Genomic DNA, 17453 nt, shown 5'->3' with positions numbered 1-17453 from the left:
CTATTTCCCATCTGTAAAAACAAGGAGGTTGAAATAAATCTCTCTAAGCTTCTGATTTTTTATAAGCCACGTGTTGTGGTTTCCTCCTCCTTTTCTACGTATGTAACATTTCCCTAGAAACACACTGTGTGGCTTTGGCAGAGAGGTAGGTGGGGGTCCAGAATGAGGTTTCTTGACTACCTGGGTTTGACTCTCAGCTCTGTCACTTACATGCTGCTTAATCTTGAGCAAAGCACTTAACCTTACTGAGCCTCAGTTTCCTCATGTGTAAAATGGACATAATAAATGACTAAGCTGATGGGAAGATTCCGTGAGCTTAAGTCTCTAAACCACTTGGCAGAGTGTCTGGCACATAGGGCTCAATAAATGCAGCTAATGCTACTAATGGTTACTATTCTGGTGCTAATCTGGAGTCCTGACGCAGTTTTAAAGTCAAAATACCACGGTGGCTTCTTTTATTGTTCTTTCCTTTTTAAAGACACAAAGGAACCAATGTGTCCGTGCCCAGAATACAGAATTTTAGTCATTTTCTTCTTAGGCGTTTAATTAAGAGGTTTTAGAGTTTGGAGCACTATTTGCTGCTAAACCTTAATGATAACCCAGAGAAGACTTCCATTAGTTTTGTCTAATACAGAGCGAATCATTCATTCTTCTCCTTGCTGTGTCCCCAGTGCGGAGGACAGGCAGTAGCCAAGGGCAGGCACTTTGCAAATGTTTCTTGAAAGAATGAATGATTTCACACTGTGTATTCAGGAACTGGGGAGAGTGAGAGTGCTTGCCAGCGAGTCTGTTGGTACGGATCTGAGCCTGTGGCGTTTGTTGAGTTTGTTTTGAGGGGATTTGGGGGCGTCCCACGGCAGTCAGTCCAGAATTCTTCCCATACCCATTTTTGGCTTTCTGCTTTGATCAATAGGCATATTATTTGCCCTCGAACCCTCTGCGATGCTGGCGAGTCATGGGCATTCCTCGGCATGATTTACACAGCAGTAAATAGCTTGCTTCACCAGCGTCTGCCCTGTTCACAAAACCCCGGGGGCTCAGTGGCCCCAAGGCTGGAGCTCAGTGGACATGTGACCTACAGTCACAGATGTGTGCACATAGAACATGTCACTCAGTTTCATTGTTGCTGCCTCCTCTAGTGTGCATCCATGGTATGTCTTCATGGACTGACATAACCACCCCAGTTATTTTCCATCTGACTTCATTGTTGTTGCGGTACCATTTTTTTTTTTTTTTTTTGCCTCTGTCCTGTGCTCCGCACTATGTATCAGCTCATCTAATCCTGACAGCCACGCCTGAGTTACGTGATTACACCCTTTTTATAGAAGTAGAAACTGAAAGTCGAGGAGGGGAAGCTCATTTTCTCCGAAACCACGTAGCCCAAGAGTGCTGGAGCTTAACGTTGAACTCGGGTCGTCCTGGACACAAAGCTCTTCGCTAGCACACCGTGACCTCTTCCTCGTCCGAGTGCCTGCCTTCTGCTGCTGCAGTGTTCTGTGTCTCAGCGCCCCCTTGCAGAGACCTTTAAGTTTCTCGTACCATTCAGAGATGAATCTTAAATTTCTTAATAGCATTGCAAATACATGAAATTTATAGTGACAAACACAGCCAGATTACTTTCTTGTTATCCATCCATTTAGCAGATTTACAGCTCCCATTAATTTTAATCTGTCCTTATTACCTGTTTTATATAATAAATATCTCTTAATCGTGACAGACTGAGTATAGATCACCTGAAGTAGGCTCTCTCTCTCAATAAGTAGAATTGCAGCAAAAGATTTGTGAATTAATTGGGAAAATTGCAAATCAGGTAGTCAGTGAAATAATTCATTGTCACATCCAATCAATAAACTTTGTAAATCAACTCATTTAATTCAAAAAATGATCTATATAGATCAAGCAACCAATTAAACAATTAGCATATACTTTGCAATTAATTAATTTAAGCATCAATCATATAATTAAAACTCCAATTTAAGCTGCAGAATTTAGAATCCCATTGCCTTGTGAACTAGTAGATCCATGCTTCTTAATACTGGCAGATTTGCACCTTCACAATTCAGCTTTGGAGCAGGGTATCTAAAATGTTTTAAGTTGATTTCAGCTTTATTTTTTAAAATATTTTATTTGTTTTTAGAGAGTGAGGGGGATGGAGGGAGAGAAACATCGTTCGGTTGCCACTTGCACACCCCCCTCTCACATGCCCCCAACTGGGGACTCAGCCCCCAACCTAGATATGTGCCCTGACTGGGAATCGAAGCAATGACCTTTTGGTTGACAGGCCGACACTCAGTCCACTGAGCCACGCCAGCCAGGGCTGATCTCAGCTTTGAATTGTCTTTATGTTGATACAGTTTCCCACCCTTTTTCTGCAAATTGACTTTTTACTTCCCCAAAGAAGGAGAAGGGGTGTGTGTTGATTCTAAACTGGGTGAGTCTAGAATCTGAGATCACTGACCAGATGTTCCAGGAGAGCGAGAAAAGTCCATCAGCAGTTGATCAGGATAAATCAGATCATTTGCTTTACTCTGTTAAGTGTACTTGGTGTTTGGAATCAGATGCTGCCAAGTGAGGCTGATTTTCCTCAGAGAAAGGAGAACTGTATGGACTGTTTTGGTTACCGCATGTACTTCTCCGGAGCTAGAGCGGGTATTTTCTTGGTCCTAACGTAAATCAAAGTCCATTGATTGCCCCCCAAATAATTTTCTCTCCTTTATAGTTTTGTGTATCTCTTTTATGATATTTATTTTATTTACATTTATATTATAGCTAATATAGTGCTGACCTTTACCCCCTCCTATGTCGTAAGCTTCCTTGAGGTTTGATGCTAAATCTCATCTTCAATCTGAGGGATTCTGTGTCTTACCTACAGTAGGTGCTCAGTGAGTATTTGTTGGAAGGATAGAGTATAGAGGCTCTTGTTTCACGTTGGATTTCCCCCTTTGCACTGCTGTGTGTCTTCTCATCAGATGAGGAGGGAGTTGGGGGATCTAACCGTACCTGCAGGCTTCGGGGTGAAGAACGGCCGTACCTCAAGTTTGCGTGCCGTACGTACATCAGGGCCTCTGGTCGCTGTGCTCCTTTCTCACCGTGGTGCTCACTCCCTTTGTGGTTTCCCTTTCAGTGACAATGTCAATGCCTACTGCCTGCACATTGCTGAGGATGATGGGGAGGTTGACACGGACTTTCCCCCGCTGGATTCCAATGAGCCCATTCATAAGTTCGGCTTCAGTACTCTGGCCCTGGTCGAAAAGTATTCATCTCCTGGTCTGACATCCAAAGAGTCACTCTTTGTTCGAATGTGAGTATTGACTGTTGCTTACCTCAGTGTCTCACCTCTGCCTTCTGTGTAATTTTGGATTTGATTTTGGGTTTGTTCATCAAATGAATATTTGGTGTCTGGAGAATCCCGGTGTAATGATTACCTCCAGAGAGATAGATGTGGGGACAGCGCTCGCGTTGTATTTCACGCTTCTGCCCCTGCGTTAAGTACAGACCGCGCCATGGCAGCAAACCAGGCAGACCTCTGAACGTCCTGTCCAGGAGCCAGGCCTCTGGACGTGGTGGGGCGCTTTGGAGTCTGCGAAGCAAGAATTCTCTTCACGGAATCCAAACGAAATGAAAATGGGCATCACAGACACTTCTCTCTTGTGGCTTAACATACTTCTGTTTCTCTCCAGCTTTGTTCAGATCCAATTTGATTTTTCCTCTCGGTTGCCTTCCTTTAGACTGAGCAGAGGTTTTTAACCTTGCCTGTGCCTTTGGCAGTCTGGTAAAGCATGTAAAAGCCTTTTCAGAAAAGTGTTCATAAATGCAGAAAATAAAATTCACAAGACTACAAAAGAATTTGTCATATTTAAAGTTACCAAATTATTGAACAAATTGTGATAGAGTAATACGCACGGCTTTATTAATACATTGAGCAAGAAGATCCAGTGGCAGGTCTGACAGTCACTCCTGAAATGCGGTGTCAGAGGAGTGGCTGGCATGAGCGATGCTGGAGACTTCCGCACCGGCTGGAATGTGCTATCACTGTATCAGTGATTTCTCTTCATGACAAGTCACCAGCACTGCCAATACCACTGTGATTTGTTGATTCAAGGAAATTCTCAATACCAGAAGTTAGTGAAAATAAAAACGTGATTTTTATCCATCCGAATCTGCAGAACGCCAGAGTTTGCCACCAGCCCCCATTGTTAGGGGAAACCGGCAGTGCTTTCTCAGCGCGGCTTCAGCTTTTCCAGCCAAGGTGGCGGCAGCCCCGCTCCTGCCATCTCCTGGGAACAATAGCGGTCCCTCTGGCACCCCCTGCTGTTAGTAACCGGCAAATTCACTATCCAAACGAGATTGCTTTAGAGGACTTTTCTACCTGTCTCTTTAAAACATACTGCCTTTGTTTCAGATTTTTACTAAAAATAGGATTATGCTACCTGTGATATATGAGTATCTTGAGTCTTTCCACCCTTGGGCAAAAAATGAGTACCCGCATGCCTGTGGGGCTGGGGTGACTCCTCAAGCTTTAATAATTGCCGTTTTATTTCTACTGTGAAGTCCTGGTCGCTGTACGTAACAGCAAACATGTTCCTCCTCCTCACATTTCAGAGGCACTAAAACAATAGCTTAAAAGAGTGTTTCAATTCTCTGTGCTAATATAACTACTTTCATTTTCGTGTAATCATTTCCATGTGTCTATATACAGAGTTTCAGTTTTATCATATATGTAGTGTTATTTTTAGTTAACATTATATAAAAATATTTCGATATCTGTTCTTAATTCCTACATCTTGCATTTATTGTGTGCCAGGGATCTAGACAGAGACGGGCCCTGTGCCCATGGCATTGACGCTGTGGCGGAGAGACAGTTGTCCCGCAGACCCTCAGAAGGCGCCGGGCACTAAAACGGGAAAGGGCGTGGTGTGGCGGGTGCCTGACACAGGGCGTTCAGCTGTTTTCTCATTTTGCTTTTAAGGAGTGACTCTATGATAGTCTTTGCTGTATCCGTTTTATTTCTGTTGAATAGTTTCCTTTGGATAATTTTTGTTAGCAGGATAATTGGTGAGAGTAGAAGCATCTCTAGACTCGAGTTACATCGCCGTGTAGCCAGCCTCCTGAAAGATGCACCAGTTCATAGTGCTGCCAGTAGCATTCCCAGAGCCCTCTGCTCAGTCTTACCGTCGCAAGGTGTCATAGGAAGGTTATTCTTCTTACTTTAAAAGAATGTATACAGTGATATTTCAGTAGTTTCTCCTTGCATTTGCATTGTCTATGAATAAGTGATTACATTAAAGAACTCTTCTCGTTAGCACATAATTTTTACACGTAGATGTTAACATATGATCACAGCAGTCTTTTAAACTGAAAGTCCTTTTTAAAACAATAGCTTTTAAATCAATGATTTTCAATAGAGTGGGGTTGGGGGTAGAATGGATACACCTCTCCCAGGAGAAGTGTCTCGCTGTGAACCCCATCTTGCAGGGAGCGGGGGGAGGGAGAAAGGCAGACAGTAACAATAACTGCTTTAAACTTAATACTCTTTTTTTCTCCCTGAATTACTCCCATCCCTGCACTCCCACTCTCACACACACACACCCCAGTCAATACTTTTCTATTTTAAAGTCAAGAGATTTTATTCGACATGTCTGGAGTGTTTCTGAAAACACGAGGTAAAGTAGAATCTTGGTATGTGAGCATTTAGAACAAAAATGTCACTACGTTTTCTGGTTTTTCTATTTCTTGGTTGTCTGAGGAAATAGTACAGGCTGCTGACCATTTGTCCTGTGTATATTTTCTTAGTTCAGCAACCTCCCATTCACCTTTCTGGTCTGTATTCTAAGATAGAAATGTCTTCCCTGCAAGTGCAGGAAAGAGCAGACCTTCAGGAATCTCCAAGGACGTGTCCAAAGTCTCAGAGAGTCAAGTGCCAGCACAGCGGGCGAAACTACCGTCCCTTCTCTTCGTGTCCGCCTCTCCTCTCCGCATCTTCCTCCCAGCGGGGGTGAGCGGGGAGCAGCTGGGAACACCCTGACCTGAGTAGAGCAGGAAGAGAGAGCTAGGTTTGACAGTAGGAGATGGATTCCTACTTACTAAGGTCCAACTGTGTATATGTTATTTCATTTAATCTGAAAACATAGTCCAGTTTTTATTTTATTATTATTTTTTATCCCCACCCGAGAACATTTTTTCATTACTTTTAGACAGGAAAGATGAGAAAGATTGATGTGAGAGAAACGTCAGTCATCTCCCATATGCGCCTGGACTGGGGATCGTACACGCGCAGACTGGGAACCGAGCCTGCGACCCAGGCATGCGCCCTGGCTGGGAATCAGACCCGCAACCTTTCAGCTATGACACAATGCTCCAGCCAACTGAGCCACACCAGCTAGGGCAGCCCAGTTTTTATCATGAGCATTCTGGAGACATGAAGACTGAGGCTGAGTATTGCTGTCAGGCTGAGATTTGAACTTACGCCTGACTTTAAGCATCCCGCTGAGAGTTGGGACAGGGAATCTAGCGTTGGTCTAGTCTTCCAAGCAAATCCTACTTTCTCAAAGCGAACATTCAGCCCCTACTATAGTGTAATCCGTAAAAGCATGGTGGCCTCTGGAGCAAGACTGCTTGGGTGCCAGTCCCAACCTTTCCCTCATTAGTGTGTGATCTTGGATGAGTTACTTCACTTTTCTATGGCTCAGTTAAGTGAGGGTAATAATAATGCCTCCCGCATAGAGCTGTTGTGAGGGCTAAATGAGTCAACAGAGGTAGAGCTCTTAGAACAGCGCCTGACCTGTGTAAGCATTGGCTAAGTGTTCGCTGCAGTTACTGTTGTTACTAGTAAAAATTCTTCCAGGGCAAGAGCTGGATCACTTGTGTCCCACAACACCCAGCATGGCTTCATTACTGTAGTGGGAACGCCACAGACATTTCTTGAGTGGGTAACCGAATAGATGTCTTTGCTGCTTCTCCAGTTTTCTTTTTCCTGTCCTTTCTGTTTTCTATCAGGGGAAGGGCAGAATTTGGGCGGACATTGCTCAGAGAAGGCTGAAATGGAATCGCTTTTGCTGAACATGGGCGGGAGTGGATGTTGGAGATGTTCAGACTTTCCAACTAGTCCTCCCGAGTAGTTGGGCATCCTTACAAGGAGGAGCCAGGCCATGAACTCCTTCAAGATGGGGAGGGCACACTCTCAATTATCTGTGTATCCTTAGCACCTAGCACAGGGCTTTGTAAGCAGGAATGAATGAATCTAAAGGTGTCTATGGGCTGCTAGGAGGGCCCTTGAGCAAATTTTTTTGTCCCACTTGACCCTTTTTATTTTGCAGCCCTGCTCCTGCCTTTTGAAAACTATGAAGCCTCAGGTTGCCTCTGGCTTTCAGAGGCCCTCACCCACCACCCAACTAGAAGGTTCCAGGGGACCATCTTGCCCTGCTCCAAATGAGGCAGCACAGGCTTTGAATTTAGGCTAATCTGGGTTCAGGTTTCAGCTTCACTAGTGACTCGCTGCATGACCTGTAGTTTCGGGTTCTTCATTTATAAAATGGGGGTGATAGTAACTACCTCATGGAATTGTTGTCAGGATTTTTTTTAAACATTAGTAATATATAGATCTCTTTTAAAGGAAAATTAATTCTGAAGCCTCAGTGCTTGCCCAAATTTTATTATGTTACTTACATATGTACAAATGTAAAATTCTAGCTATAAATTCATGTCTTTTGCAACCTAAGCAAAGTTACAAGTTAAATGGAAATAGAGCTGTAACAATAATAAAATACAAATGAACAACTTTAATGCAACAGATGATGTTTTGCTGAAATTAAATCACTGGTGCTGGGTTTCATGGGTGCGAAAAGTTTTACTTATCAACTTGAGCCTTTGGTTTTCACGCAAACATGGGATTATCGTATTATTGTTTGTCCTTTTAAATAATGAAAGTATCTTCAACTGCTTGTTCATTATTTTAATGGGCCAGTTGATTTATAGTACATCCTCCCCAAGTTTTACTGGGGAGGTAAAGAACATTTCTCTGGGATAACCAGTTTCTTCCAGTTTGCCCAGAACTTGACCCGTTTCAATGGAAAGTCCCACAAGAGCACCCCCTCGGTCCCAGGGAGCCGGGATGACCGGTGCGGGAGCTGGTCTGTGCTGAGGGTGGCTCTCTGCCTGCTGATACCTGAGCACAGGGCCGCGTGGGCACTGCAGAGCGTGAAGTATTCAGGCCTGTTCCTCTCTGTCCAGAGATCGGAGAGCCTCGTGCCCATTTCTCCACCACTTTTCTCTGTTGAACAAACTTTGCAGTGATGTCATTTAGCCCTTCCTAAGTCCGCTGGCAACATGAAATAAGTCTAGCTGCTGGAACACACAACCACTCAAATCTCACCAGCTTGATCCCACAGGTTGGCAAGCTTTTCTCCAGAGGACCAGATAAATATGTTAGGGGCCATACAGTCTCCTCGCTGGGCTCTGCCATAGTAGCACAGAAGCAGCTGCACACGATACATAAATGAATGGGCATGGGCCAGATTTGTCCATCCTGGGTTACCCCAGCTTCTTGTTCATATCTGTCTGATGAGGCTTACGTCGCCCTCCTGGGTGTGTCTCCTCGAGGAGATGGCTCAGGGTTCCACCCTCCAGCTGGGTGGAAATGGGGAAGACGGAAAACTGGGAGTCGCTGCATCTACCTCTGTATCTGTCACTTGTGTCTGAGTCACTGTGTGTGCTCTTGACCGTTGATCAACGCAGGGGTTAGAGGCACCAACCCTTGTGCAGTCAAAAAATCTGCGTATAACCTTTGACTCCCCCAAACGTAACTGTCAGTAGCCTGCTATTGACGGAAGCCTTACCAGTAACATAAACTGTTAATTAACACATATTTTGTATGTTACATGTATTACATACTGTATTCTTACGTCAGTAAGCTAGAGAAAAAATGTTAAAATCATAAGGAAGAGAAAATTCATCTATAGTACTGTATGTATTTTTAATTTTTTTAAACCCACATGTAAGTGGACCTTGCAGTTCAAAACTGTGTTGTTCAAGGGTTAGCTGGGTGAATTTAATTGAACTAAAGAGGTGTCATATGTATATGACACACATATGTGTGTATGTACATATGTATGTGTTATATACATATATATGATTTTATTGCACTATATTAAAAGTGGGATTTTTCAGTTCTGAAGCTTAGAGAGTCTGTGCATTCATCTATTAGCTCAGGAGGCCCTGGAACCTCAGGTAGGAATGTTGCTGTGAGGAAATTAGCTCAGACCCTGGTGGGTAGGAAATATTACACAGTTGCTGTTTTTGTTATTTCTGTCAGAGATTTATCAGTCTGAATAATTCACACTGAGGTGTGTATGGGGTTTAGCGTTTCTTTATTATTACACAATTAATACATGTCTTTTATAAAATAACTTAATAATAGAGCTATTTTTCTTTATGCAGGAGGAGGTTTAAAACTCCTCTTTGATCATGCAAAGATGACTTATTATATAATTATTTGCATTAAGAGAGGTGCTAGTTACCTTAAGTGGGTTCCTAGTTGGAAAGCTGGGTGCCTTTGACGGTCTTACTGAGTCAGGGCTACACCAGCCTCCCCTCCCAGGCCCTCGGGCCCAGGGAACCCCTGGAAATAGAGTTGTTTGGGGAAAGAGAATGGATTACTCTTAACTACTTGCAAATTAGCAGCCCACTAATGGAACCTGCCTGCCTCCTTTACCAGATGAGGGAGTGGATTCTAAGATATCCTTTGTTCTTGATTGATTTTGGACAGAGTGAATTTAAGAGTCCCTGAATTGCTGACTCTGGGGAAGAAAAGTCAAAACCCGTAAAATGAACAGAATCCCCCTAGATCAGAAGTCAGTAAGAGCAATTAAACTGCCCTCCTAGATACATGTTTTACTTACAATGTTGAATGTATCAGGTGGACCTGGGAAAGGAGCAGTTCTGACCAGGACTGCCGGGCAGGCAGAGTCCAGTCAGGGCCGTGCCCTGGGGACAGGAGCGGCGGGGCAGACGGACGGTGGGGAGTCTTACCCCTGAATTGGCTGCCTCTCTCAGGCAGTGCGGCCCCGCGGGCGGGCTCCCAGAGGCAGCGCGGCTTCTGTTGGCTCTGCATTGGAGGGGGGGAAGCTCAGGTGCTTCCTAAGGAGGAATGCCCTAGATTCATTGCTCTTTCCTGTACGAAGGCTTTCCAAAAGGGTCGGTAGTTTTAGCATACCTTCCTGACTAGCTCTCCACAGTACACCGCAAGTGACCAGACCTTTATGAAAGGATATCATTTGTTTGAAGCCCCTCCGACCCTTACGTGATAGTGCCTTGTGGTCTGGAGAGGACAAAAGAAAAGAAAATGATCATTTTTGCACACACACAGTTTAGTGTGCCTGGTAGCCATTATCTCATTTATTCCTTACAAGCAATTCATTTTTTAAACATATAGACGAACAGTCCCTGACTTAGGATGGTTCCGCTTAAGATTTTTTTGTCTTTACGATGGTGTGATGGCAATATGCATTTAGTAGAAACCGTACTTCGAATTTTGAATGTGGCCCTTTCCCCAGGCTAATGATACGCTGTTTGATACCCTCTCGTGATGCTGGACAGCAGCTGGGCGCTCGGTCGTGAGGGCAAACAGCCGATAGATACTCAACAGTGTACTGTGTCACCCGAGTTTTTTGCATATTGTGTTCTGAGCACATTTAAGGTGGGCTAAGCCAAACTCTGATGTTTGGTAGGTCAGGTGCATTAAATGCATTTTCAACTTACAACATTTTCAATTTATGGAGGGTTTATATGGACGTGGTCCCCATCATACGTCAGGGGGCATCTGTATAAGCTGCAGGTCACAGGCAGGAAGTTCCTTACCCAAGGTCACCGGTTTGGTAAGGGGCAGAGCTAAGACAGCATGAAGAATAAAAAAAGATGACCGTGTTCTTTGTAGCCAGGCCTGACAATACGGGTATAAATTTTCCTAGCTATTTATTTTTTGCTCACGTCATAGAGGACCAACTGTGTGTTGTTTCTTTTCATTCTGTTGTATTAGCAAACATTTTCGTTGTCCAGATTGTCCTCGTGTGTGGAAATGTAACATATGCAGCCTGTTTAATTTTGTATTTGTAAATCTGACTTGATTCCCTTTTTGGCAACAGCTACTGTCTAGAGAAAAGAAAAGATTTTTCTTTGTCTCTTTAAAATGGCAGTAATATTGGAGCAAGTAATAAAGACGGAAAGCATTAATTACATACTCCTAAGAATCTAAAGGTCAGACAAGCTAAATATGTATGTTTCGCTCACTGGAATGTCTGTCTGCTGAAAGTGTGCCAGGATTCACTTTGTTCCTCTGGTAAAAGCACACATTTTAGATAGCTATCAACTTACTTTGGTATCCAGAAATTATACCGGAATGTTGCTTTAGCCGCTATATATCTTAAAAGTTTGGGATCAGGTTGCTGACATTAATGTTATTTGTTTCCTGAGCCACCCCCTTTGGCCACGTTTAGTTACTGTGTCTCATTCTGATTTCTTCTGTTCTCCCCTCAGCTTACGTTGGAGTCTGTCAGCTGCTGCTATGTTCATGTCAGGCTAGTGACTTGTAATGTTTATTAATACAATGTCAGTCTTGCTGTTGAAAAAACCGTGATGCTTCTCAGAAGGTTGCGGTAGAACGAAGCGTTTGATTTCCAGATCCTGTCTGCACTGCATTGTGAATACATTCTCAGATGTTATGCAGTTCACTGACCTGACAGTTATGGAACCCCGCCTGGGACCCCATTTCAGCAGGACATATTTGAACAGAAACAGTTTGCAAAACTTTACACACTTAAACTCCTGCCAAGGCAAACTGTTAGCCACTTGAGTTTGTTATAAATACCCAGTGGCAGTGGTTGGAAGTAGCCCACGGTGTGTTTTATATTCTGAACTGAATGTGAATGTCTTTGCGGTTATATAGAGTAGTAAATAATTGAGTTTGATTAGGGAGAGGGACCTCATTATCCCCCACCTGTGCCCAGCTGGAAGGGGAGGGTCGAAATGAAGCCATTAGCTGTCTCTCTTACTGGCATCTCAAAGAGCTCAAATACATCTGTGTCTTATTTTCTTTTCTGGCACAATCAGTCGAGCAAGCTAAGCAGGCATGACCGGATTTGGCAAGTCCCAAGGACTCTGGCAAAGATACACAAGGAGAAGGCGGAGGGCAGTCATTTTGGCTTCTCACTGCCCATTAGTCTAGCGAGTTATGTTTTTGGAAAATGTCTGTTTTGAAAAAGAGTACTTTATCCAATGTCAAACACCGCATACTTATACAATATGCTTTGATCTTTTAAAAAAATTGTCAGTGCAAGGGGAAACAAAATGTGGCATTCACACTAGTGTAAACTCTCTTTATGGATAAAGTAATACCCAAAGGGCTTGCTTTCAAGCAGGCATGCTGTAGTTATTGCAAGGCTTCCTCTTGCTCATACATTTTCATTTTCTACCCCGAAGTGCTAGGGAATGAGCATGTGTGGACTCGGGACCAGAGCGGGTTGGGAAGTAGAGGAGCGTGTCTCCATCACTGTTACGAGCCGGTCAGCTCTGGGGCAGCGAGTGCCGCTCTGGGCTGCCTGTGCCCACTCCCACCAGCTGACGCTGGCTCGTAGAACCGTGCCATTCTCCACGGGCTCTTGGAAAGGAGGCTTACAAGTCACGTGTTAGTCCAGAGTCAGGACATTATTATAATCAAACTGGATTCATTATAGGGAAGTTGAACTTTCCCGTGGTTTGGTCAGCGGTTCTGATCTGAAGGACATGCTCCCTGAAGTCTCCGCGTCCCCTGGGTCCCCGAGGCTCTCTTCTGGGCTGTGGAGCGGGTCAGAACTAAGCTTTGGAGTCTGGCTGACATGGGCCCAAGTCCCGACTCCCCCACTTATTAGCCGTGCAAATCCAGGGGGGCGTCCTAGCCTCACCGAACCTTAATTCCCCCCTTTGTAAAGTGGGACTGATAACAGCACCAACCTTTTCTGGGAAGATTAACTGAACAAAGTAAGTGCTCCATAAATGTTGACTTTTGTCATTGCCTCATCACTCTGTGTCACTTCTTTGTCCATATAAAGAAAAAAAAAGCCGATTGTTGTTATACTACCTTGCTTATTAAGCATTTATTATATACAGGTACCATGTTAACTACTTTAGCAGCATTTAGCCCTCACAGTAGCTTACAGTCTAAGAATCAGTACACTTTGTAGACAAGGAAACTGGAAGTTAGAGAGCTGTATCGTTTACCCAAGGAAGGCGAGCTGGGGCTCCAGCGCAGACTCTGCTGCAGAGCCCACGGTGCTCCGCTGCCTGCGGGCATAGCCAGCATCCGTCTGAGCACGGTGCGGAGCTCAATGAAGACTGTGCTTTGAAACACCTCCACGGAGAAGCCTCTGTGCCCCCCTCACCTCTGCCCCCCCGGCTGCGTGCCCTGTGCTTCTCAGCACTCCGAGCCGCCGGCTTCCACCTTTGTGCTTGTCACACGAACTGTCACTCTCCGTTTGCCTCTTTTTCTCTCCCACTTGGGTTGGGAACCGTGTTGTTGATTTCCGAATCCAAAATAGGATCTTTAATGGACGAGTGACCACAGGTAAATTTCCTAATGCCTCCAGCCTTAGTGTCTATAAAGTGTCCTGGCTGATGTGGCTCAGTGGATTGAGCACGAGCCTGCAAACCAAAGGGTCACCGGTTCGATTCCCAGTGAGGGCGCATGCCTGGGTTGTGGGCCAGGTTCCCTATTGGGGGCGTGCGAGAGGCAACCAGTCAGTGTGCCTATCTCTCACACATCAGTGTTTCGCTCCCTCTTTTTCTTCCCCCCTTCCCATCTCTCTAAAAATAAATTAATTAAATATAAAATAAAATGGATATAGTAATAGTGCCTGTTTTAGGATTGAATAGGTTAATACGGATTTTTAAAGCTTAATACAGCACCTGGCACATAGTAAGTGTGCAATAGATAGTAGCTGCTGCTATTACTGCTATAATTATTGAATAATAATATCTTATACTTTTTAGGTAAAAAAAACTCGAAGTCTCATTGAATTTCTCTGTAACACCACCATGATTTTTTACTTTCATCATCTCTATCCAAAGCCAGTGAGTTAAGCTGTGGTAGAACATACCTGCTTCTCTCGCTGTTCACTCTCTCAGAAAGGAGAACCTTGCCCTGGCTGGTGTGGCTTGGTTGACTGAGTGTCACCCTGTAAACCAAAAGGCCACTGGTTCAGTACCTAGGTTGTGGGTTTGGTCCCCTATCAGGGCACATATGAGAGACAACCGATTGATATTTCTTTCTCACATTGATGTTTCTCTACCTCTCTCTCTCCTTCTCTTCCCTTCTTTTTTTTTTTTTTTTAAAAAAAAAAGAAAAAGAAAAAGCCTTGGCCAGGTAGCTCAGTTGGTTAGAGCATTGTCCTGATACACCAAGGTTGTGGGTTCAATCCCCAATAAAAGCACATATAAGAATCAATCAATGAATGTATAAATATATGGGATGACAAATTGATCTTTCTCTCTCTCTCTCTCTCTCTCTAAAAATCAATACATTTAAAAACAGAGAAAATCTTGAGAATGGAGCCCAGGGTACTCTCTTCTGAGCTTCAGGGGGACTTTGAAGCCTGGCCTGGAGGTTGCTTGCTGACAGCACCCCTGAATGTTGCCACCGCGGCTGGCAGGTTGCACATTTTAATGGCCCCATGTTACCAGTTAAAAGCTGTGATGGTTCAGATCCATTCTCCCAAATAAGCAGTCTCTGCTGAGGGGTCAGGGGAGGGGGCACGCCTGGCCTCGGCTCTCTCTCTCTATAAGTAGAAGCTAAGCTTTTCAGATGAAGACCCGAGCCTCTCCTTCCCCTCCGTGCCCCATCCCTTCCAGTCTAATACGTGGTGGAGGAATGCTGCTGTGTCAGGTTAATGCTGGGATAAACACTTCCCCCTGGTAGCCGAGCGGCTTTGCGCGGGGACAGAGCTGAATTCCTCCAGTGAGTAATCTCTTTTTAAAATGCCCATACGTTTTTCAGTGGTTACGAGACTTGACAGGACCTAACTTTGAATTGACTGAAGCACTCCTGGTAGCATTTAGTCAGCTCCCTGAAGTGACACTTCATCCCAGACCCGGCGCTGGCAGCCCAGGTCGCTGTGGCAGGGCGGCCACTCCTGCTCGGTGCCCCTGGGGTGCCCTGCCCTGGCAGGAAAGAAGCCAGCTACCTACCCCCAGGGGGAGCAGGTGGAGGAGCACTTTCTGAGTCGAGACTGGGTTTGTAGCCCATCTGTCTGTCCATCCGTCTGCCCGTCCATCTGAGGGCTCCTCGCTGCCAGCACAGGTCCCAGCGCGGAGAGGAGAAGGCAGCGCCCCAAGGAAGGGAGGCCGGACGAGCGGCCTGCCCACCTGGCGCCGGCACATCCCTGCGCCCGTGGGCCTCTCCCTCTCAGACCCAGCGCTCGCCATTAAAAGCAGCTCTAAAAGATGTATTTCGATACACTTTTTAGAAAGCCCATAAAAAATCCTGGATATAAAGAAATGAGGCATAAAACCCAGAATGTTTGGAAGTCAAGCTGAAAATTGTGGTAGCAAGCCTCCATATCCATTTATTAAACGTGAGCACAACTTCACAGTCGCACCCAGATGCGTTCTGAGAACCGCTTCCATTCCGCACTCCTGTGCCTCGGAGACGTGTCATCCCCCTCGGTGCTGTCGCCTGGGAGCGGGAGCCAGCGGGGCCCAGTGGGGCGCCCCTCTGCAGGGAGAGCAGCGAGTGGAATGCGAGACCGGCCCGGGGAAACTTTCATTAGGTCTGGTTGCGTGTGCGGTGCGCGGGGCGCAACCTCGTTCTCCTTTTAATGCGCGTGCTTTTACGGGAATGGAGCCCCAGAGTGAGATAGCGCGCGCCCGCCAAGGCCCGCTCCGGGCGCCGTGCGTGCCCCTTCCCTCCGCCGTTGTTTTCATTTTCCTCCCCTGAACCCTGCTACCCTGGCTTCGGCGCGGAGGCTGTAAAGGAAGATGGAGAGCCGAGTTACCTCAGAATGATCACTATCGTTAACATTCACGGGTGGTTCACTTATCATTCCTGACTGCACAGACATGGCAGCCGCTCGGAAGCGTCCGCAGGTGTAGCATGGTGATACATATTACATTGTGCCACAATGGATTTATGTATTCTGTAACAAAAGAAAAGTGTAATGAAAAAATACAGAAGGTAATCCTTTATTCCTCCACCACACAATTTATCAGTAATGCCGGTGGATGATAAGTGCCAGGGATTTCCTCTGCTTGCTTTAACCTTGTCACCCAGGTACATTTTGGTAAAATGACAGAAAAATACAGACCAGGGATTTTCCTCTGTTCAGAAATCTTTTAAAAGGACACTTTTAATTTATGGAAGTTACTCCCAACACAAGGCTTCCTTTTGAGCCTTTAGTCTGCCCACACTGGAAAAGATAAACATATTGGTTTGAAGTAATGCTATCAGCCAGCAGCAGATTAGGGGAGAGTGTGAGCAATTTATAAGCAGACCGCAATCGAAAACAGTTCAGGTGGAACCCAGGTGGCTGGAGGTTCGTGAGCTCTAGCCTGGTGCCGGCGTGCGAGCACCTGAGAACTCGTGTTCCCTCGTAGGCCCGACTCCTCCGTCGCACAACATATTGTCACAGATGGAGCGCACGCCGCCTTCCGAGGAGAGAGCAGGGGAAGGCGAGTCTGAGCGCGGATGATTGGCACCCGTTCCCAACACACGCTGGCCCCGCGCCAGAGCAAATACCCCCAAGTTTAGAAATGCACGAGGCACTTTACATTTCAGTGCCCTTGCCAAAGTATCACTTACTGCATCGCTCCCTAAATATAGTTTTTTTCAAAAGAGCTATTTCTTATTTTGCTTTGATCAGTAAAATAAACTTTTAAAGATTGTTCTGGGATGGGGTCCAGCTTCTGAGGTAAAGAATGGCCAGGGCTCAGGCATGATTCAGTAACAGAGTGTTCAGTGGAATTAGCTTGACAGTTCTCAGGCCTGCTGTTCGATAGCGAGAACTTGACCAAGTTAAAATGGATGATCGTGCTGGCTAGACCGGCGTCGGCTTTTGCTTTTTAACAAATGGAATGTCAAGGATTAAACAGCAAGCCGTGTGGAGAGGAGGGGTGTGGAGATGTCTTTGTATTAGGGAAGCAAATTGGGTCCTTGGTTTGGAGATCAGCCCCCGGCCCCTGCAGCAAGCCAGCCCCCCAGTTGGGTCCAAGCTGGGCGCAGGGCCCCTTCCCAGCCTGTCCTGCTGGCGGGAAGCTTCTCCGAAACTTAGCTAGGGCTTGGCTTTTCTTTCAGGTTTCTTGTCAGTAGGAAGTTCTGCCATGTTTTCTGGCCATGTTCCCCTTGGAGATTCTGGTGGGGGAATGGGAATGCAACCAAACTCCTTGTGGCAATTCCCGTGTTCCATGGTTGGAAACTTGGGTCCCATTTGTTACGT

General features: G+C 45.5%; 1 protein-coding gene across 9 annotated transcripts in view; it reads left to right on the top strand.

Annotated features, from left to right (window-relative positions):
• Nucleotides 1–17453, top strand: part of MAPKAP1 (MAPK associated protein 1) — a 211318-nt gene that overhangs the window by 105105 nt on the left and 88760 nt on the right. For all 9 annotated transcript variants that reach the window (XM_036022232.1, XM_036022231.1, XM_036022230.1 and 6 more), the window contains one exon: nucleotides 3125–3301. In XM_036022232.1, coding sequence (XP_035878125.1) covers nucleotides 3125–3301 — 177 coding nt within the window. The remainder of the gene's footprint in view (nucleotides 1–3124; nucleotides 3302–17453) is intronic.

This window comes from Phyllostomus discolor, chromosome 3 (genome assembly GCF_004126475.2).
Source record: "Phyllostomus discolor isolate MPI-MPIP mPhyDis1 chromosome 3, mPhyDis1.pri.v3, whole genome shotgun sequence".
Lineage (NCBI taxonomy): Eukaryota > Metazoa > Chordata > Mammalia > Chiroptera > Phyllostomidae > Phyllostomus > Phyllostomus discolor.
This window is presented reverse-complemented; position numbering and strand designations above follow the sequence as displayed.